The following is a 22637-nucleotide window of genomic DNA, read 5'->3' on the forward strand; positions in this document are numbered from 1 at the left end:
TATAAAACACATCTGCGCTGGACCCAAACTCACCAGAGCTACGGTTACACACATTCACACACTTGCTTTCTCACGTTTCTTTCTCTCACTCATAGATTCTCTTTCTCACACTGACAAGATGTAAAGGAGAGGATGCTGCAACATCAGTCCCAGTGGACTGTCGATGGTCAGTATATGGTGGGATTTTTTCCCTCTGGTTTCTAGCTCTAATCACATAACAGACAGACAATGAGGCTGTACACAACCGTGGGACAAGTGCTTTAAATAGGACTCAACGTGTTTTCTGTGTTTATTCTGGCAACCTGTGAAATTCAGCCTGTGACTTGTAGCTGTGTTAAGACTTTTTCTTTGCTTTTGGGCGAAACGTTAAGGAGTTTCACAATCTTGTATTTTCTGCTTCAGGGGAGGGATCAAGAAGTTTTAGTGAAGGAGTATGATAGATGATTTTGCATTTTATCACAAGGCTACAATAACATGTTTCATCATTTCTGCTTCACTTAAGAACTTTTTTTCTCATTACAGAACTTCAGAATCATCTGCATAATCAGCAGTGTCGCCATGGAGACAGACTCCGCCCATAACTTGACTTTACCCGACGTGTCATTGCTGCAGCATAATATGACGAATTCATGTGACTACATGTCTTCCTCAACTTCGCAGTACCAGAAGAAAGTGATCCCCGTCTTCTACAGCCTCATCTTCGTACTGGGTTTTCTTGGTAACATGCTGGTGCTGTGTGTGCTGTATCACAGTTCAGGCCGAAGAACCGTAGCCAACACGTATCTGATGAATCTAGCCATGTCGGACTTGCTGTTCCTGAGCTCTTTGCCATTCTGGGCTGTGTATTATTCACTGGATTACAACTGGGTTTTTGGGAAGGTTATGTGTAAGCTGTGTGGGGGTCTGGTCACTATAAACGTCTATGCTAGTATCTTTTTCATCACCTGTATGAGTGTGGATCGATATCACGCCATTGTCTACCCCCTGCATTCTCAGATCAGTAGGAGCATAAACCGGGCTAGATGCGTCAGCGCCATCATTTGGGTCGTTGCGGCTCTGACCACGCTGCCAACAGTTGTGTTCCGTGACATACACGCTCTTCCCAGTTACAACGTCACGGCTTGTGTCATTTATTACCCCAGCTCCATCTGGGAAACTGGGTTAACTCTTGCAAAGAACATCCTTGGATTCTTCTTGCCGTTTGTTGTCATAGCTACTTGCTACAGCCTTATAGCCGTGCACCTTTTAGCCACCCCGAACAACCTGGAGCAAGACTCTGGCCGATTGGTCCACGTGTTGCGTTTGGTGGCCGCCGTGGTATTGGCGTTTTTCTTTTGCTGGTTCCCATTCCACGTGCTGGCGTTTCTCGGAGCTCTGGAAGAGCTGGGGATGGAGTGGGATTGTTGGATGCGCCAAGTAATGCATAAACTCCTGCCATTCTTCCTCTGCCTCGGCTTTTCCAACTCTGCCATAAACCCTTTCCTGTACTGTTTTGTGGGAAATCACTTCCGGGAGCAGCTGTGGCAGATTTACGGGGGTATGCTGACACAGAAAAGAGATTCTATCAGCACAAGACTGTCTTCCTTCTCCAGGAAACTGAGTGACTTCAAAGAAACCGTGCCTATGGAGATTCTTGAGCAGCAGAGCAGCCCGTCCTGAAATCTCGTGAAGCTGTAACCTTTACATGCTGTCATTACAATCTACTGAGGACCATGGCCCTGTCCCAAATGGCACACTTCATATCGTGAGCACCCACTTTGTGGTCGACATGCGCCTTCTATGAGCACTTTTGCCAAGCCCACACTGGAGCGGGCTCCGCAGCAAACTTCTTCCCGACAGTCAAAGCGGCGTTACGTCATGAATGTTTTTAGGGGTGCCATTTGAGACAGGGCCTATGTCAACAGTCAGCATCAGTCAAGTGCATTTCCATGGCCTGCCACTTGTTCAGGATGATCAGTTCAGATGATGTTGTTGGTTGATGACCTTATTTCTAATTATGCAGGAGTTGTGATTAGCCCCACCATCTACAAATAACATTTGGTTACATAATAAAATGTAGAAATATAGCCCAAATATTATTCTTGTGTTGTTCAGACTCTATCCAGGATGAGGAACTTCCTGATCTTCCTGCACAAATCATAGATGATAAAAAAATGTTTTTGAATACAGCTGTACAGTCTTAATTTTTTGCTAACTGGTATTATCAGAGTTCTAAATAACACTCAAACGTTAGACAGTGTTAGACGTGTCTTTCATTATATGGGCAATATCTGCCAGAAAGACCCAACTTCTATCTTTAAGCTGTAATATAAAAAAATACTGTAATGTAACATGCTGTTTAAATTATAAATCATTGTAAATCGAATTATAATTCTATTATAATGGAGCATCGTTAATAAATGGTGTTAACAAGTAAACAACATCACTGTTTTGTTCTGTGATTTAGTTATCTATCTATCTATCTATCTATCTATCTATCTATCTATCTATCTATCTATCTATCTATCTATCTATCTATCTATCTATCTATCTATCTATCTATCTATCTATCTATCTATCTATCTATCTATCTATCTATCTATCTATCTATCTATCGATTTGGTTAGGCCTACTGTCTCAATGGCTTATGTCACTTATCTTAAGAGTAGATGCTTGAGTTAACAGACTAGAACAGATGGAGATCGACACACCTTTCAAGCCTTGTTGGGTCATCTGAAACACCAGCTTGAGTAATGAACATACTTGTGACAGCAGTTCTTCTGGAAGGAATCTGGAAGAACCAGCTTAGCATTTAGTGACAGTATTCCTTCTGTCTCTGAGAGTTTTAGCAGTAGTTCAGTAGGGTTCTCTATTTTACTTAAATCATTTTCTAAAGTCTGTCCTTCCCTGTAGACACCCTTGCTGCACACATTTCCTTTAATGTCTTTTTCTCACATTTCAGGAATCCTGTTGCCTTGGTTATTTGAATACATGTCATTTGTTGTTTTCTAAACCTGTCAATGAAATCTTCAGACATCAGTTCTCCTCAGTCAGTACTTATTTCAATTTCATTTTCTTTATAAAGACAAGATCAAGATTCTGAAACTTTTTAGTTGAAGTTAAATGGATGAAAAATTTTGTATATCAAGCTACCAAACAGATGCACTTCTGAGATGTAATGAGATGTCGGTTACACTTTATTTTAAGGTGTCATTGTTACAGTGTAATTATACAGTTAAAGGAGAACTCCGGTCATTTTTAACATTGAGCTCATTTTTTTGTAAATTTGGAGTGCTGTCAATACAGAGAACAACGACAAAAATCGGTGTTGCCTACACCGTGTTATCCTCTTTTTAAAATGTGCACCCTGTTGACTTCAATGGGGCAATGTTTAAACCTGCTTTCAGCCTCTTAACATCCTTGATGTGTCATTACAATTGCACAGCCATTGTGAGTGATTCCTTCAGAGTAAACACGAGTGAATCTGACTGCAGTAGATGTGAAAGATATAAATAAAAATGAAGTTAATTCGGCCAGCGCTCATACCTGTATTTACATCCTGTTTTCGGTCGAAGTCCAAAGTAGTCGATTGTCGAGTTCACGCGCATAGGTTTAGTTACCTATGATCACGCGCGTGAACTCGACAATCGACTACTTTGGACTTTGACCGAAAACAGGATGTAAATACAGGTATGTGCGCTGGCTGAAATAACATAATTTTTATTTATATCTTTCACATCTACTGCAGTCAGATTCACTCGTGTTTACTCTGAAGGAATCACTCACATTAGCTGTGCACTTGTAATGACACATCAAGGATGTTAAGAGGCTAAAAGCAGGTTTAAAACTTGCCCCATTGAAGTCAACAGGGTGCAAATTTTAAAAAGAGGATAACACGGTGTAGGCAACACCGATTTTTGTCGTTGTTCTCTGTATTGACAGCACTCCAAATTTACAAAAAAAATGAGCTCAAAATTGACCGGAGTTCTCCTTTAAGAACTGAGTAATATTAAGCAACTACATGTACTTACTATATAGGGTTAGGGTAGGATTAGGGTTTGGTTGAGGGTTAGTTGAATGTAATTATGCATAATTTACTATTATTACTATGGTAAGTACATGTAACATATGTAACAAGGACACTGTAAAATAAAGTGTTACCGAGATGTCTTATGTCTGAAAGCAGTGAAACAGGCTTGAAACTGTAGATTCATCATTCAATGAATGCAGTATGAGCATACATGAGGAGGATGTTTTAGACAGATAAAAATGTTGATATAAGAGAAACCAGGGTGTTGCATAATAGTTAAGAATCTGGACCGTTTGGTGCAAAGGTTTCAGGTACATATTTCAATAAAGATTTACAGAGATAACTGTTCCATCACCACTGTGTCCTGCAGCACTAAACTGCTGATCCTCACACAGACCTACTATTAGTGCATTTGAAACTGCTACATGACAGTTTCAAGTTTTCACACTCCAACCTCTAAAATCTCAAATGTTGTGACCCACTAGAACCACTAGAGCAACATGTAAAAATCCACCAATATTGTTCTTGTAAATGTGTAAAGAATCACTCAAATGTTTTTATATATTATTATTCATTTAACATCTGACTGTAGCATTGAATATGTGACTGTTAATCAAATATATACTTTAGAAAAACTGAGAATAAAATCCAGAATCTACCAGAATCTTAATTTTTCTTTCTGTGAGGTTGAATTTAGGCTTATAAACCACAAAATACAGATATGTTCTAGCCAGTGATTGTAAGTTTGTTGTGTTGATGAAAATAATTTATTAATACATTAATTCCTGCAGATACACTGTTCCAGCCTACATACATGTACATTTGTGCAAATAGATGTCTGTAAACTTAAGAGGTTAGATGGTCTTTGGTGCACCCCATTTGTCTCACTTTGTCATTATTTCATAACACAGTGTCTTGGAACATTTAAACTATAACTGGACTGCAGACACAACCCTCGCGCACACACAAATATGAACACAGACATCACTATCTTAAATCAAGGAAATAAATTCAAAAGGGTGTGAATGTGAGTTCCCAGCAAGCAGTTTTGCGTTTAAAAGACGTGTAATAGCCGTCCAAACACAGCCCTGACGTCTAGGCGTAAACAAGGCAAAATTTGAGCTGTCAGTGAAAATTTAATGGACGTCTAACCATAGCCCAAGAATAGACGCACAGGCTAAGCATAGAACATGCCAAAGAAATTAAACCAAACACCTTGTAATCACTGTTGACTTTGCTTACATGATGGAATTTCATACATTTCGTAAGTTATTTTGGCAAAAACGACATGTAATCAAATTCAAGGTTATTTTGGCTAGAAGTGGGTTACTCATAGCTGGACTATATCGGGTCTATTAACCTAGATGGTGAAATGACAGCTATTGCTTGCTGAGTTATGTCTAGTTTTTGTATCATTATTATTTGGTTTGCTTTTTTGGAGGTGTGTGCAGGTGCATGGGAGGTGTGTGTTGTGTGTGTCTGCGTGCATATGAAGTGGTTGCAGTCTGGCAAGTTTTAAATCACTTTTTTACAGACTAAACTGCACAGATTTCTACACACAGGTAAGACACCATATCAGAGAAATGCACTGTCTTGTATGTTTAAACAAATTTAGGGTGTGTGTACAGTTTTGGCAGTAAGCTCTGAGGGCCATTTTGTAATGTCCTCTAAGATATAGTTGAAGCATGTCTGAAACCATGCTACTTTAAGTGCTCCTTGCGAAAAATATTGCGTAGGCTATATGAGAGGTCCTTACTAATATAGGCCTAGCTCTTAGTGTCTAGGTGTAAGGGTGTAAAAGCTTTTCTGTGTGTGTTCTAGAGTTTTTGTTTGAGGGGGTTTGCATTATGTCATGCTCATAGGGGTTCTTCCTCCGACTGTGATCAATGAAATTTCAACAAAACAAGCATTGAAGATGATTTCACGGTTCTGGGAAGTGAGGAGGACATCCTGCCATTATGTTTGAGACTTAACCAACAGTGTGTGTATGTGTGTGATGTTGTACTTTTTCAAAAAGTCTTTTTGATCCTGAAATGTTTTAAGAAGAGGACATGGCTTTTATGAATGAATTAACTAATCTTGTGATGGCAAGAAATTAAAATATCATATATAGTTAAACATGGCAACAAAAAAGAAGACAATTGAAGTGCAGTGAAATACGTTTTGAAAGGCTATTTTTTTTTATGTTGTTGCTTTAAATCTAATAATGTCAGCAGTTTTGTAGGAGGGTTAGGATTAGCGATAAAGGTAATTATCTTACCTGTGCACGCGCAGTTATAATGGAGCAACATCTTTCATCTGTCTGTACAAATAATATGAGACATTTGATTATTCATCGCGTCTTTCGAAGCACAATGTCGAGGCCAAATTACATTGACATCGCAAAAGTTGGACTGCTACGATTTCAGCCGAGATAAAGCGTTTACATTATTGGCCTATTTAATAAGACGATGTGTTGTTTTAGTCCGACTTAAGTCAAACCTTTAAAGTGCATGCACGCACATTATTCAAACGGCAAATGTATAAGCAGAACAGTAAGTAAATCCAAACACCAATGAGGTAAAAGTGGGCGTGGAATAGGCTACATCTAGCTTCATATTACTTTGATATCATGTAGGCTAATTAGCTCAAACAAAGCAAAAAAAGCATTCCACAAACACAACACATATGAGCAAATAAACACATAGGCTACAAGGTCTTATAGACCATTTGCTCATCACTTGTGTTTTTGTTGCTGTGTGTTTTATGACCTGCTCTTCCTCTTTGCCATTGTCTTCCAGCTGATTTATTTTTGGCTACTTATGTCTTCACTACTTAAGTGCTAAAGGACTTATACATCACAACACAATGCAATTACTATGTCAAGTGCAATTCCAAACAGTGCATGAAGACAAAAAATATTCACAACACATTTTACTGTGACGGCACCAGAGTTTCTGTTATTGATGGTATGCGAGATAATGCACACACCGAAGACAAAAAACATGTGGTTGTGCTGCATTTTTGTTGTTTGTATGTGCGTGCATTTCTGGGTAGTACAGAAATTGGCACCAAAAATAAAAAGAGCACATCAAACAACATACCTAGTATGGATTATACTAAAATGGGATATAGAGAAACTGAGGCTGTAAAATATCAGATTTTTTATTTCATGTGTTCCTAATATAGGCCTGACTGAGGAAGAGGATCTCACCATGTCCAGTGGTAAAACATGCACAAACACAAACAATAAAACATGCACTTGTGAACAAAACACACTCTAACAGAGGTTTTCTGTGATTGTAGATGTTAACAGGCAGGCTGTGTTCCAGGCGATAAAAGTTCGAACCCATTTGAAAAAAGATGGAAGTTGGATTCAAGGATCTCAAGAGGTTCTGGACACTCAGTCAGATGTAAAATGGTAAAAGCACACTTACGCTGTCACCTGCTGGCTGAGAGTGGTAGTATCAACCAGTCAAAGGTCTTTCCTGTGATCCCATGAACACTGAAAAATGGATCAATGTTAACATCATTCTCTCTTTCCCTCTCACTCTCAGTTCATCTCACTCTTTTTTCTGTTCACTCTCTAACAGTAAACCAGTAAAGCTTGTAAAGCCTAAGAATGAATCATCACCTGAGAGCTGTCAGGTCACTTCCTCCATCATACCATGTTCACAGAGTGTTGCCACCGCCTCCTCCAGTCTGGACACATCCACAACCCCTCAAAGCTCTTATGTCATGTCAGCCTTAAGGACGTTTGAGTGAGAGCTGTTCTTATTTTCCTTGTGTGTTATTTATGTATTCAATGTTTCTGCATTCTATACATGTTTCCATCCAAATAACTCCAGCTATCTGCACTCCCTTAGGCCTGTGAGCTCAACAGAAAACACACCAGTCAAGAGAGGGTCCCACCTGGCCAAAAGGTCTGATGGAGCTCTCTGTACTGGATAGAGCCTTTTATCTATTTTATTTATTTACCTTTTATTTATTTAGCCTTTCTTTAATTTCCTCATTTGCAAGTTAAAAAACTGAAGCAGAAATTCTTAGATGTTATTATTAATTCATAACAGACTATATTTACTATTTCATGAGGTGTAGAAGAACAATCAGATGCTTCATAATTATTCTGAATGTGTTCCAGTCCATATCCTGTCCTTGAGGACTCCAAGAGAGCACATGCAGAGGACGTAACAGTCAAACCTGTAGAAGAACCACCAAAGACTCCAGCAGATGCTCTTAAAAAGGACGTAGTGGAGAAGCCTGTAGAGAAACCATTGAAGACACCTGCAGATGCTCTTAAAAAGGACATAGTGGAGAAACCTGTAGTCAAACCTGTAGAGGAACCGTTGAAGACACCTGCAGATGCTCTTAAAAAAGACATAGTGGAGAAACCTATTGTCAAACCTTTAGAGGAACCGTTGAAGACACATGCAGATGCTCTTAAAAAGGACGTAGTGGAGAAACCTGTAGTCAAACCTTTAGAGGAACCGTTGAAGACACCTGCAGATGCTCTTAAAAAAGACATAGTGGAGAAACCTATTGTCAAACCTTTAGAGGAACCGTTGAAGACACCTGCAGATGCTCTTAAAAAGGGCGTAGTGGACAAACCTGTAGTCAAAACTGTAGAGGAACCGTTGAAGACACCTGCAGATGCTCTTAAAAAGGACGTAGTGGAGAAACCTATAGTCAAACCTGTAGAGGAACCGTTGAAGACACCTGCAGATGCTCTTAAAAAGGACGTAGTGGAGAAACCTGAAGTCAAACCTTTAGAGGAACCGTTGAAGACACCTGCAGATGCTCTTAAAAAAGACATAGTGGAGAAACCTATTGTCAAACCTTTAGAGGAACCGTTGAAGACACCTGCAGATGCTCTTAAAAAGGACGTAGTGGAGAAACCTATTGTCAAACCTTTAGAGGAACCGTTGAAGACACCTGCAGATGCTCTTAAAAAGGACGTAGTGGACAAACCTATAGTCAAAACTGTAGAGGAACCGTTGAAGACACCTGCAGATGCTCTTAAAAAGGACGTAGTGGAGAAACCTATAGTCAAACCTGTAGAGGAACCGTTGAAGACACCTGCAGATGCTCTTAAAAAGGACGTAGTGGAGAAACCTGTAGTCAAACCTTTAGAGGAACCATTGAAGACACCTGCAGATGCTCTTAAAAAGGACGTAGTGGACAAACCTGTAGTCAAACCTTTAGAGGAACCGTTGAAGACACCTGCAGATGCTCCTAAAAAGGACGTAGTGGATAAACACATTGTCAAACCTGTAGAGGAACCCTTGAAGACACCTGCAGATGCTCCCAAAAAGGACGCAGTGGAGAAACCTATAGTCAAACCTTTAGAGGAACCTTTGAAAACACCTGCAGATGCTCCTAAAAAGGACGTAGTGGATAAACATATTGTCAAACCTGTAGAGGAACCCTTGAAGACACCTGCAGATGCTCCTAAAAAGGACGCAGTGGAGAAACCTATTGTCAAACCTTTAGAGGAACCGTTGAAAACACCTGCAGATGCTCTTAAAAAAGACATAGTGGAGAAACCTGTAGTCAAACCTGTAGAGGAACCGTTGAAGACACCTGCAGACACTACTGTAGAGGTAACAGGGAAGAAAACAGTAGAAGAAGTTTCAACAGATCAAAGGCAATCCAGTGGAGCACTGCATGAGAAAACAGCCAAAACTCTACATGAAAATCCATCAAAACCTTCAGGAGCGCTGACCACAGAGAAAAAAGAAGACAGTCCAGTGGAACAACTCATAACAGCACATATACCTGTACCCAGACAAGCAGAAAACCAGCCTCCAAATAATCATGGGGAACTTTCACTAGTATCTGCTCTGAAAACTCCAACTACAGAACCAACAGAAGAGCCTCTTGTGGAAGCCCCCGCAGAGCACCACAGACTGAACAGTGAAGCTGGATTGAAGTAAGTCAGTCGTTTATGCAACACCATTTTCATTTTGATATGACATTTGTTGACCTATATTGACTCATAGTGCCTAGAAAATTATGATACATTTATTTAAAAAAACCCGCCATTTTTAGTTTAATGTATGCTTAAGTAAGTCAATTAAATCAGTGTCCATTAAATTAAATCTGTGGCTCTAGAGAATCAGAAAGAGGAATCACAAATGAAAACTTCTAGAAAAAGTTCTTGGCAACTTTATGCTAGAGTATGTTATATTACATTTTTATTTAATTGATTTCTATAGCAGTAATATTCAATTATATAATTAGACATTAGTTACACAAACTGTAACACTAAGTACATAGTTTATCAGTATAAATCAGTATGTAAACACATCAACACTGTCAAATGAAGTGTGACCTGTCTCACTAAATAATTGCATTTATTTTTACAATAAAGTTGAATGTATTAGTATTAGTATTCAATAAGTTTTATTCTTAATAAGACGTCTGTGTCTCTGTATATGTCTTCCTTTGCAGTGTGAAAGGTAAAACCATGTGTTCCTTCTGCAAGCTGCCCTTAAATGGAAGTGTGAAAATTACCATCAACATTCCTGACATTTGCTGCCATCCGGATTGTTTCAAGGTTTACTTTTTAAATCTCCTCTTCCTCTGTACTGAACCAGGCTCAGAAGTCAGAGTCTCAGCCTTCCTCAAAGTTGTTTTCATCTGAGCCTTGTCTATATATTTCCACCTGGTATTAAAGTTCCAGTAAGCGATTTCTGAGAAACGCTGTTGAAAGTGGATCATACCGAGCTCCAAAACACACTTGTAGCCAATCAGCAGTAGAGGGCGTGAACACTCATGATGGGGGAGGAGAGACAGTGAGCAAGAGGGAGATTTGAAGAAATACTGTAGATGGCTGAGGGACATTACAAAAGAGAAAAGGTCACTGAAAATAAGAAGGGTTATGATCAGGCAAGAGCTTTACAACCCACGTTCCTAAGCATTAGAGACCTGAAAAGGCCTGAAAGACGGACGCTGTTTCTGCACCACGAAATAAGAGAGGTCCCAGGAGACACGTTAAAGGGTTAGTTCACCCAAAAATAAAAATTCTGTCATTAATTACTCACCCTCATGTCGTTCCAAACCCATAAGACCTTCGTTCATCTTCAGAACACAAATGAAGATATTTTTGATGAAATTCGAGAGCTTTCTGACCCCCCCATAGACTGCAACGTTATAACAACTTTCAAGGCCCAGAAAGGTAGTGCTGACATTTTTAAAATTGTCCATGTGACTACACTATACATTTTATTTCTTATTTACTCAACTTCATGCTGTCCCAGACTTTCTTCAGATGAACAAACAAATAGTTTTAGAAAAATAATCTATCTAATTGAATGAGTCCATTTAATGAAAGTGTATGGGACCTCCAAAGTTGACGCTTCAAAAACCACACAAAGTGAACATGATGGTAATCTACACAACCAGAGTGGATTAATAAATGTATTCTCAAGCCGAACGAGATTTGTTAAACTATAAACTCTTGCCTCCAGCCAAGTGTCATATTCTGGTTCGAGTTCACGCTTGGCATAAACGGCCGAAGACAATTTATCAACTGTGGTTGTGTAGATTAGGCCTACCATCGTGTTCGTCGTGGTTTTTAAAGAGTCTACTTTATAGGTCCTGTACACTTGCTTTATATGGACGCAGAGATGAAATTTTTATTTTTTTGTGCTTGTCTGATGAAAGAAAGTCATATACATCTGGGACAGCATGACGGTGAGTAAATCCCTGAGTAAGTATCCCTCTCATTTCTTTTTCCTACGACCATCCACAGCAATAAGATGTGCTGCAGTGTGATCAGTAATGCTTTGTCTCTCTGTGTGTGTTTTAGTGTAATGGCTGCCGCAGTCCTCTGGGTGATCTCTCCTCATCTATGTACCACTATGCTGGGAAAGTCCTCTGCGAGAGATGCTTTGATCAAATCTTCCAGCTCTGATGATTAATCCCCACAGCCATCTACTGGACTACAACTTACAACAAAGCTAATCTCAGAGTCTGCCACTACGTTTGCATGAATACAACACCATTTTCTGTAAATGATCATTGGTGTGTGTGCATGTATTATAGTATATACAATTTCCCCTTGGGGGTTAATGAAGGATCTCTCTCTGTGTCTGATCAACATGTTCCTCATCTTCTTCTAACAATTCAGTTTCAATTGTATTTTAATATCCTCTTTAAATGTGATCTGTAGCCGTAAGAAGAATTGACAACATTGATCGTCATCTTTCATTAAAGTTTATTGCATGAGTTTCTATGAAGTCAACACACAATTGTATGTAAATTCATTTTAGTTTGCATTATTTTTATTAATCATTTACAGTTATCAATCTGGCTAGAAATATTTTTAGTGTTCTAAAATGAGCTAGAACAATAAAAAAACATTAGTTCCTTTGATCGAGCACCATCATTGAACAGGTTCAGCATATTGCCACGGTTAGTCAAAATATACAACAAATACACACTGACACTAAGAGTGTCTGTAAATACTGAATTCAAATTGACACAAAGAAATCTGCTCACTTCAGTGCCGTTTCTCTGTGTGTCTCAGAATATAAACCAACAACTGACTGAGCAAGTCAAGCTCTCTCAAAAAGATGAAAAATTAGAGAGAGAAGCTAAAATCCTAGCAAACGGCAAGGCATTAATATGACCATGAAGCACAATGAATACAATCATTAAAATGAATAAATGGCTGTGAGAGAAAGGAGAGAGCGGTATGATGATGTGTGTGTGACAAAGACAGAGAGAAAAGAGACAAATGAAGAAATAGAGAAGCTAGATTCCACTCCTCCAGAGATCTACAGTACAGTGGTTTGTGGTTTTATGTTTTTTCCATTAATCAGTGTTCTTTAGTGAGGTTTGTACTTATTTGTCTCACTAGTGTGTGTGTGTGTGTGTGTGTGTTGTGCTCTGTATGATAGACCTCTGCAGGGGCTTCATGGCACTCTCTTGTGTTTCCTCACGGGCCACAGTGATGACACCACTGATACCGCTGCAACAGGAAAGCGGGCCTAGCAACACCGAACCTAGCAACGGATTCCCTTCCTTCCGAGAAACCTTAGAATAGCGTAGTTGTAGGTGGTGGCAACCACGTAAATGAACTAGAAAAAAATAAGAAAAGGAAAGAACAACCCATATGTCTGATCAGAAGGTGGCACTGACCTGTTCCTCTGCAAAAGAGGAAATCTGACGTTTTGTGACACTAGCGTTTATATCCCTTTGACACTCACTGGATGATAAACATCAGACAAGGCATGTGATTCTAATAATATCACATCATTTATTTACAACCTAGTCTGTAGCAGAGTACAGTACTGATATTTTAGAGGAACAATCACTTTGGAGCAACTGGGGTTTAAGTTCCTTGCTCAAGATAGATTCTTTGAAAAGGTTGAGAACGTTTGTTAATGCAGTAATTCTTTTTTACCATCTGGCATATGTGCACAAATGTGCATTTGTTTGCAGGTGGCACATATCTAATGGAGAATTTAAAGCCACACCGTGGACTTTGTGACCTAAAGAGTTGACGCATACGAGTTATTTTAAATGATTCCTCAGCCCAATATACAGCGTTTGACACTATTAATGCTCCGAGCGGGGCTGCCCTCTTGAAATACCGCCTATGTAAGTTTGGAGGAGACGGACCGTCGTTGAACAGGTCATGTGACCTGGAGAACGTATCGCTTTACGGCCGTCACGTGACCATAGGCTCTGATATACTGTCTTCTAGACTTTCGCGACAGTGCTGCGGCGCTTGTGGCCTCTAGGGGCGCTAGACGTGAAAGTTCCAGGTCTAGTGCCCCTAGCACCCGCAAAAGTTCCGCGGTGTGGCTTTAAGAGTAGCTTAAGTGTCTAAATACTTTTGGGGGCCATTGAAACTGCAATTTTCTACTTATTACATTATTATTACATGTTTGCACCAATCTCACTGTGACCCTGAGCAGGACAGAGGGCTGTCCCGATAGCTATATCTGGAAATAACTAGAGAAATAACTGCTGCCAAATACACAGGAAAGGGAGTAGAGACGCTGGGGATCTGTCAGTAGCAGAGAGGTCAGTTAATGATTGTAAACTAAACATTCCCTTCTTGTACTTCCGTTATGAACTTCATGCTGTTTGACAGCTCTGCACTCTGACCTCAAAGAATCCAGTCCAAATTCAATGGCAATGGAAGTTTGTCAATAGACATAAATAAATGTGTAAATATAATAATCAAAATATGTGTAAATGACCCGTTTCTGTTCTCAGTAATTGCCAAAATTGACCAATCATTGTCATTTGTGATTCTTAAATTCATTTCATAAAGATTTCTGAGGTGGATTTACCAATTAACAACGGATGCTTTCCAGAATGCAAAGCAAGGAGGCCCTTAAAATAGGAACCAGTTAACCACTATGACCTCGCGCAAAACATCTTCCACAGGAAATATCAATGACTGAATTTCACGTGTGTAAAATATGAGATCACTAACCAGGGCAAGAAGGGTGATTCCTGCTCCAGCAAATGCACAGATGTAAAGGTCATAGGTCATGTGGAACTGGAAACATGAAAAGGGATATAAGTGATATGATCTCTTGAAACTCTGAGTATGTGTGTGTGTCCAGGACTATAACCATCTAACCTCTTGTGTTTTGCAGATGTTGCCCAGTGTATTTCCACAAACAATCCCAGGCACAGCATTCCAGGGAAGAAACCCTACATAGAAAAAACAGACATCATGATCATGAACGCACACAGATTCACACACACATACATGGGCGCAGACGTACCATACATGCGTGGGTCCATGCAGACCCTTGATTGCTGGTTGAACAAGGTGGTTTCCGACAGAATGTTGACTTTGTGACAGGAGCTTTTCATATTAATGAAGAAGAGCACGGGAATGGCAGTGAAGCCAAAGACAACCAGCCAGATCACAGCGAGAATGTATGTCAGGATAATCAGCTGGACGAGAGAGACAAGCATGCAAGTAAATCTTGGTATAGCACCTAAACAGTAACTTAAACAGTCCAGATACAAACAAAATAAAAAGACTAAATCAACTGCTCATAGGTTATCAGGGAGTTTAATAGGATAAGTAGTTCTACAAATCATTTTATAGATATCACATTTTCAAAATGTAATTTAAGCTGAACGAAATACTTACATTACTTAAATGTTATATAAAATGTAATATATATATGCATTCTTTTTTATTTCTTTTCCATATCCTAATATTTCATTATCAAGAAAGATGCAAAGTGAAAAATTCAAAAAGCATCTCACGCACACACACACGCACGCACACAAACACACACACACTCACAGTCAGGCTCAGGCCGCGCCCGAACTGGGTGCTCCTGAATTCTCCGAACGTCTGCTTTACTGCACTGGTGGTGTAAAAACCTTCAGCCAACAGCAACAATCCATAGAGGAAAAAGAAGGAGGCCAGACCGTAGATCACATACTGGAAATATTTTATACTGAAACACAAAATATGGAACAATGACACAAACAATCATAAACAGACCCACAATCACAAAAAGAAAGAGAAAGACAATCACTCACAAGTCTGCCAGCACAATGAAATCCTGGACGTCCCTTGCGAAGTAGAGCTCTATGAATGTGTGTGTGTGAGTGAGCGCCTCATGCCCTCCCCCACAGAAGAGTGCCACACCGGTGTAGCAGAGCAGGGTGGCCAGCAGGCTGGTGTAGGGCACGGCGCCCAGGCAGCGGATGCAGCAATCATAGCAACCTGTAGGTGAGTGATATATCAACACACACACTGCACATGCAGCACACACAATACACACACACATTTACACACACACTCTATTCTAACAGTGCACAAGCGCACTCATGATCATCTAGAAAGCTCACCGCTGACCTATAAATGAGCATGCACACTTAATACAAACACCGCTAATGTGCTTTTAAGTTGAGTTAGTTGGCCTACAGTAAGTCAAGGACGCACAAAAACATGCGCACACATACACACACACACACACACACACACACACACACACACACACACACACACAATGTGCTCTATCTGACTGACACATGCACACACTTTTAAACAGCCAGCGTATAATGGAATCACAAATGAACAAGCCAAAATGCAGGCGATCAAAAAGCCCTGCTCGAAATCTCGAACCACAAAAAGAAACCCAAATGACAAAAACCTGAAAGTAACAAAGCAAACTTCGCGAAAAAAAGAAAAGAAAAAGATGAATATGCGCTATATGCACCAAAACATTTAACAGGCAAAACAACTATATCAATAATAAAGCAACTTAACCAAAAGAAGCCAAACAATAAGCGGCAGAAGGCTCAGCTATGAAGTTCTGCAGTCCCCAGCGTGTGAGAGAAGATGATGCGCCTCGGGTCACCTAGCGCTTTACACAACCACGGCTGTTTCACTGGAAACATGGACACTGCTGAGCCGAACCCACACCAGGAGAGAGCCGTGAAGACGCTTGTCCACTCACTCCACAGAGATTTCTGTCCTCTGTTGCTCTAATTTCTCTTTCTTTCTTCAGATACACTCCACTGTCCACCTCAAGGAAGAAAAAAAAACGCATCGCTTAAGCTGCTCCTCTCCCTCCCTCACTTCTTTCTCTCCTTCTTTCCCTCCCTCCCTCTCTCTCTCTCTCTTGCCTGAGTAGCCTGGTGTCAGGGTGAGATTTGGAGGAGGGGGGGTTGCGTTTTCATGTGTGTTTGAGGTTTTGTGGTCAGTAAAAGAAGCACTTGTGACAGTCATAATGGCTTTTGTTTTAACAACAAAACGTATCATTGTGAACAAACACACACACACACTCACAGGCCTCAGCAGTGGAGTGCGTCATTGCATTTCAACCCATAGCGGCACAGACAGACACATACTGACACCACTAGGGTTACAATTGGGATCATGGCAGGTCACCCAGCCTTTTACACTCTTTTTAGACTGTTTTTGTTAGCTTATCTTCTCAACAAGCGTCAAAAATGCCTCTCACAATAATCACAATAATGATTACTATACGGAAGACACTTATTCATCACCCCCTCTGTTTGAGAATCTGCTTTGGGGTCTTAAATTAACTTAAATGGGATAGTTTACCCAAAAATGTACATTCTGTCATCATTTTCTCACCCTCATGTCATTCCAAACCTGTATACCTTATTTCTCCTGTGGAACACAAAAGAACATACTTTGAAATTCAGTGCTTTACTTTTTGTCCATGCAAAGAAAAGTCGTTGGGGTCCAATGTTGTTTGGACACCAGTGTTCCTTTGTGTTTTGGAGAAGAAAGAACAAGAAGTTTGGAAGAACTATCCCTAGTTTTGAGCAGAAAATGACACATTTGCAGTTCAACAGTTCAAACTGAAAATGTGATTCTGCAGAAGGATGATAAGCTCTTGTCCATCTAATCTGCTGTCAGGCACTGCAAAAATAATAATACAATGCATTCATGTTAATCCTTCATGCCTATTTTTAGACTGGCACTGGGCCATACAGGATTCGCCCACAGAGAAGAGAATATTTGACCTAAAGACCTTATGTGACCTCTGGCTGGAGTCTCCTGAGGTTACTGGTCGTCTCACCCACACCTCTGAGGCGTCGCAGAAACTGGCTTTGCCAATCAAAAGCAGTGCCAGCTGGTTAATCAATCAAAACAACCTTTCTAATGAATTAGAATCCATTTAATACCGTATTTCCCCTCCATAAGTACAGGAGTGATGCTTCTAAGCTTCTTCTGACCTATCAGAAGCCATCTTAATCTTACACACTACATACAAAAAGGATCATTAAATCACTTCTATGCATTTATCTAAACAACTAATATCACATGCAAATCAGACAGAACAATCAATTCAAATTCTGCCAGTAAATATGAGAAAAATGATGAAAATCATAGCCTTGGTTAAAAATGGGTTCAGGTGAGTTCAGGTAGACTTACCCATGTGAGTATGTGTGTGCGTACCGCGCTCTGTCTCTCTGATGTGCCGTGTAGTTTAATCTCTCGATGCTTTTATGATTCTCACTCACGCTTTTGTCCCTGGAACAATAAACAAACCCCTTTGCTCTCGCTCACAAACAAACACACTCACACACACACACACACACACACTGGGGCAGATCTTAAAGATGCAGCGCCCTCTTTCACTGTCATGATAAATAAAGAGTAAGTGTGTTTGTGTGTGTGTCAGTGCAATGAATCCTAAATGTTCTCATGCGCATGCATGATAAAGATGAACAAATGGGCCAAAACACTCATGCACAAACGCTAGTATCTCTTACGTTTGGCCTCTTCACAAGAAGTTCTACATAAACATCCATGCACACACACACACAAACACATTTGCTTAACTTTCTGCATTTCCGCAGTTATTGATTTTATTTTAATTACATTTTTTTACAAATGAGGATGTCCCCCCAAAAAAAGGTTATGGTCAGATTTAACTCACTTCTAGGTACAAATTTGTTTCCAAAATATGGTTACAGGGTTGCCAACTCTCACGCATCTGGCGTGACAGTCACGCATTCAGCCTCAATCTCACGCTCTCACGCTTAACAAAGAAATCTCACGCTAAATTAGACATTCTTCTGTGCTGTATTTTTTTTCACTCGTGTGCACTAAATTTCAGAATTACTATAAACAATTCAGGCTCTTAACTACTGGATGGACCACTATTTATGGCGCAAATTAGTTAAAATCTCCCGGAATCTAGAGCGAGCACGCATGCGAGACAGAAACTGTAGCGCACGCACGGCGTACGGCAGCGTTGAGCATTGTAGCCAATCACTGACATGTCTGTTGAACGCATTGGCCAATCAGAGGCGTTTAAATGAGTCGCTGTCCTGAAGATGTGTTTTGCGCGAGCTCACCGAGTTCTACACTTTCGCAAACCAGTCATTATTATTGCCTATAAACTTAAGATGCAAATAAAAGATTCACTGCAATGTATTTGATATTCTTGATGCTGTTCTGATGCGCTCCATTACGCACCGCTCTGTTTGGTGTTAGGATGACTAAAAGTTCAGCGGTCTAGCTCTTCAATGTCAGAATGATTAAAGAAGTGAACGAATGCCTGGCAAAATGTAAGTGGAAAACATTTAATATTTGACTGTTTTACAATAGAAATGTTCAACTACCGACAGTATCCGGTGACGCGAATTACTCAAATTTTTATTTATTTACGTTACTAAATTTAGCCTTTTTGAATTGAAAATATGCTATAATTTCTTTGATGTTATTTGCAAATAGTTACAATTATTTCACTAATACAATAAGCTTTTTTTTCTTTATTCCCTTAAATCGCTTTTATAATTAATTCCTTTAAATAAAAATACCCCAAAAAAATTGGGTTGGAATACCCCCCCCCCCATTGAAATATATCCCCCCCCCCCCCCCCCCGTTGGAGAAGTGTCACTCCGAGCTAAACTCAAAAGTTGGCAACCCTGTGGTTAAGTTTGTACATACACAGACAAATTTTGAAGCAAACTGAGGGCGGTGTGACTGAGTCAGTTTGGGACAAAAGACCATTCAATAAAATACTACAGCTGTCCGAATTAGGAACACACAGACAATTCTCTCTTTTAGTAACACACACACACACACACACACACACACACACGCACACGCACACGCACACGCACACACACTCTTGTAAGCATTGGGACTTATGTGTGATTTGAAAGAAATTTTCTGATTTTGTGCGCTCCATTAAAAGTATCTGTCAAAAACCCAGGTTATTACACAGGTGTAATTTACAAAGTGTTATCATATTAGTGAGGAAACCTCAAATAGGCAATGTTTTTATAGGCAAGTGTTGATATTACCTAAACTGCTAACTTTCACAAAAACCTGCTCATATCAGAAGATTTAGCCTATAGCAAAACATTGTTTGGCTCATTAATGCAAGGACCACTGAAAGTTTTTTTTTTTTTTAAAGAAATGTTGACCTTATAATAGCCAAACCTTGGGCTGGTTGCATAAATTTCTTTGACTAGTCTTACATATTTTTTTTTTATTTTTTTTTCATAAGGTGTTTTTAATTTGTATCAAAAAAGTAAGTCGGATTTCCCCTTGGCTTACTGCTAGTTAGTTCTTAAGACAGTTTTTTACGATCGTTAGGACACATTTCTCAATACTTAAGGCACTTTTTCAAAACTCTTCACACAGTGATCATAACATCAGTCTATGTGGGCTAAACTGTGGATCATTTAACATTGCTTTGGCACAAAATGCTTTCAATGACTAGACTACATCTTTCAAGTTACATAAATTATTTTCTCACTCAGACGCAACAAGCATTACTCAACAACTTTTCAAAACTATTAAACTTAAATTCAAAACCTAAATGAATAAGACCAATATTGAAATATATTCTGAATCTTTAAACTTAAATGCTATCAAAACAATTTGATGTAACTTAGCTGAACACCTACACAAGTGTTAGTCTTTCAATTTCATTACCATCTATACAAAAGGGGAAAACTTAGGAATAATTTTGTACTGTAATGTAAACATGGAATATGTCAAATACTACTGCAGTGAATTATAAGCAGAAGAGCGTATCATTCTTGTTTTGTGAGACATTTTTACAAAAGCAAGGTTGTTAGTGTTTTTTAGGTCAGTGTTTTATTAGTGACAAAGTGTGTTTGTTGGTTGAAAACCTTTGCTATTGTGTTATGGAATAGTTAATTGATTTGAGACATAGATGAAGTGTTTTGGTAGTATTAGTGCTTTTTGAATGTGAAATTAACTGGTGTGCCATGTTAAAAGTTGTTTAGGAGAACTGTGTGGGGAAAAAAAAAACCTAAGTATTGAGAAATGTGTCCTAGCGATTGTAAAAAACGGCAACTTGTTGTGACTGTTTATGCCACTGGCCCCTAGACTTGCTGAATAAAGGCCTATGTTGCACAGTCGTATGGAAAAGCGCTGTCCGAGTGGTAAGTAGATAGGCTAATAGATTTTTAATTTTGTGTGAAATATTCCAATACAAATATTTTGTTGTAGACCTAGTTAATATTTTCCTGTAGCTCTCTAAGGTTTTCTCAGTTTTGACAAAGAATGTGTCCGAATGCGCTGTAAATGCGTCACCGATTTCTCTTGAGATCAAAAACTTCAGTCTTCAGACTCCAAATCAATCTTGATAAACAAGGAGCAGGATTTTAGGCAAACTCAATATTTACTGCAAATTTGAGGCAGAAATGTACAGAGTATAAAAGAACAGACTTCTGCAAGCCGTTGAATCGACAGACCTGAGCAGCTGCACATCAGGTCACCCTCATCCAGGAGAGACACACTGCTGTTTCCAACACATGCATCCAAATGCCATTGTCTTTCCTCTTTAAAGTCCAGATGAACTCAAATGGTGGTAAATACTGCAAATTCTTTTATAAAGCTGTTGAACTTTCACATAAACACGTTAACAGACAAACGTTCTGCTGGTTACCAAGGAAACTATCGCAAATTTGGCACAAAAATCATGGCAGGGGTGGTTAGCATAGAGAATCTAACCATCTGGCAGGATATGACACCATGACTGCACGATTGTACCCCTGTGCAAACTCTGTGCAGCTCCGTAGTAAACATGATATTTTAGAACGTCCTTCATCAGAGAAGCCCAGTGTTCAGTGCAAATCACCACATTCATGTTTCACGGGAAAGATTAACATTTTAAGTTCTCAGCAAAAGCCTGTAAGTCATATCACAGCGTGAGTGATGTCATATTACTGTATGAGTGATGTCATCATACCACTGATAAATACTGAAGGAACTCAATGCTTTCAAATTGAGTTCGAACATTTTCACAAAACATATCAAACAAACTCAGATACAATACAGATTTAAGATGATTGAAAAGCATTTTCACAAAATGATAACATTTAGCAAGACACAAATTATCTAAAGATGCTTAACTTGAAAATTACACACCCGCTCTCTCTCACTCACGAATAATCTTCACACACGCCGTGTACCTTAAAATACTCGACGTTATGTGTTCGTGTAACCTACAGCTAAATGAATCGATTACACCAAAAGTAAAATAGCCATCACAATTCACCCGTTCATAGAGAGAGAGAGAGAGAGAGAGAGAGAGAGAGAGAGAGAGAGAGAGAGAGAGGTGGTATAAAATAGTACATTTTTTTGCGATTATAAAGAAAGAAAAAAATGTTTAGGATTTAAAATCATTCTGGGCTTCAAATCTTTGCTATGGATATAATCTGATCTTAAAAACGATTAGAAATAATTTTTTTCTGACACATTCAAAAAAGCTGTCTGTACATTGACGTTAATATATGTTATACTGTACAATAGCCATTAATATGTTTGTTATTACAGGTTATTATTATTACATATCTTAGAATAAGTGCTTGCTTGGTTCATAATGGTGAACCACTGATGGGACTCCAGCGCCCCCTACTGTTCTTGCGGATCAAACCACCTGCGGGGTTTTTAGAGTCTTGCAGCGCCACCTAGAGGCAGCAGCGGTACTACAGCTCACCCTCCAGGTAATCTGCTCGTTCTTTCTTATTCCACATAGAAGTTTCTTAACTGCTCATATAACGTGAATATTGTCTGTATAGACATAGGTCAGACGTGAAGCAGTGCGTTCATACTGAGCCGTACTAGTGTGCTGCAGACAGTGACACTTCCTTCTGGCTTATATTGTTCGTTTCCTTCTGGTTTATATGA

At 39.4% G+C, this 22637-nt stretch overlaps 3 protein-coding genes across 12 annotated transcripts in view; 2 read left to right on the plus strand and 1 right to left on the minus strand.

The window, feature by feature from the left end:
- The window catches only part of agtr2 (angiotensin II receptor, type 2), a 4447-nt gene extending 2023 nt beyond the window's left edge, over positions 1–2424 (plus strand). For 3 of the 7 annotated variants that reach the window (XM_081365090.1, XM_081365087.1, XM_081365088.1), the window contains exons 3-4: positions 96–166; positions 523–2424. In XM_081365090.1, coding sequence (XP_081221216.1) covers positions 164–166; positions 523–1659 — 1140 coding nt within the window. In that variant the 5' untranslated portion in view covers positions 96–163 and the 3' untranslated portion in view covers positions 1660–2424. Of the gene's footprint in view, positions 167–522 lie in introns of all 7 variants that reach the window. The other 4 variants (XM_081365092.1, XM_081365091.1, XM_081365093.1 and 1 more) reach the window with 2 other exon arrangements.
- Positions 2425–7196: 4772 nt separating this feature from the next.
- On the plus strand, positions 7197–12211 carry LOC308690329 (uncharacterized protein). The gene is made up of 7 exons (XM_081364734.1): positions 7197–7213; positions 7295–7409; positions 7582–7749; positions 7855–7911; positions 8130–9917; positions 10439–10544; positions 11799–12211. The coding sequence occupies exons 1-7, from the start codon at positions 7204–7206 to the stop codon at positions 11901–11903; spliced, it is 2349 nt and encodes a 782-aa protein (XP_081220860.1). The 5' UTR covers positions 7197–7203; the 3' UTR covers positions 11904–12211.
- On the minus strand, positions 12185–21487 carry plp1b (proteolipid protein 1b). 4 transcript variants are annotated; one of them, XM_081366031.1, is made up of 8 exons: positions 21200–21464; positions 17892–17990; positions 15518–15704; positions 15276–15432; positions 14740–14914; positions 14592–14665; positions 14442–14507; positions 12185–13071 (listed from the first exon to the last, which is right to left on the minus strand). In XM_081366031.1, the coding sequence occupies exons 2-8, from the start codon at positions 17893–17895 to the stop codon at positions 12997–12999; spliced, it is 738 nt and encodes a 245-aa protein (XP_081222157.1). In that variant the 5' UTR covers positions 17896–17990; positions 21200–21464; the 3' UTR covers positions 12185–12996. The 4 variants fall into 4 exon arrangements, with proteins under 4 accessions (XP_081222157.1, XP_081222155.1, XP_081222156.1 ...); XM_081366029.1 differs by lacking the exon at positions 17892–17990 and having other exon boundaries at positions 21200–21487; XM_081366030.1 differs by lacking the exon at positions 21200–21464 and having other exon boundaries at positions 17892–19342.
- Between the last annotated feature and the right edge of the window lie 1150 nt (positions 21488–22637).

The sequence above is a fragment of the Scardinius erythrophthalmus genome (genome assembly GCF_964197995.2).
Source record: "Scardinius erythrophthalmus genome assembly, chromosome: 5".
In the NCBI taxonomy this organism is placed as follows: Eukaryota; Metazoa; Chordata; class Actinopteri; order Cypriniformes; family Leuciscidae; genus Scardinius; species Scardinius erythrophthalmus.

What these genes read in the sequence shown, in the direction of transcription:
- plp1b (XM_081366028.1), bottom strand. Translation starts at nt 16,381, where the DNA reads ATGTTTCCAGTGAAACAGCCGTGGTTGTGTAAAGCGCTAG. An exon ending in TTCATTGTGCTGGCAGACTT is followed by an intron (nt 15,433 to 15,517) that starts GTGAGTGATTGT and finishes TTTGTGTTTCAG; the next exon opens with TATAAAATATTTCCAGTATG. An exon ending in GGCGCGGCCTGAGCCTGACT is followed by an intron (nt 14,915 to 15,275) that starts GTGAGTGTGTGT and finishes TCTCTCGTCCAG; the next exon opens with CTGATTATCCTGACATACAT.
- LOC308690329 (XM_081364734.1), top strand. An exon ending in AACAGTGAAGCTGGATTGAA is followed by an intron (nt 9,918 to 10,438) that starts GTAAGTCAGTCG and finishes CTTCCTTTGCAG; the next exon opens with TGTGAAAGGTAAAACCATGT. An exon ending in GCCATCCGGATTGTTTCAAG is followed by an intron (nt 10,545 to 11,798) that starts GTTTACTTTTTA and finishes TGTGTGTTTTAG; the next exon opens with TGTAATGGCTGCCGCAGTCC.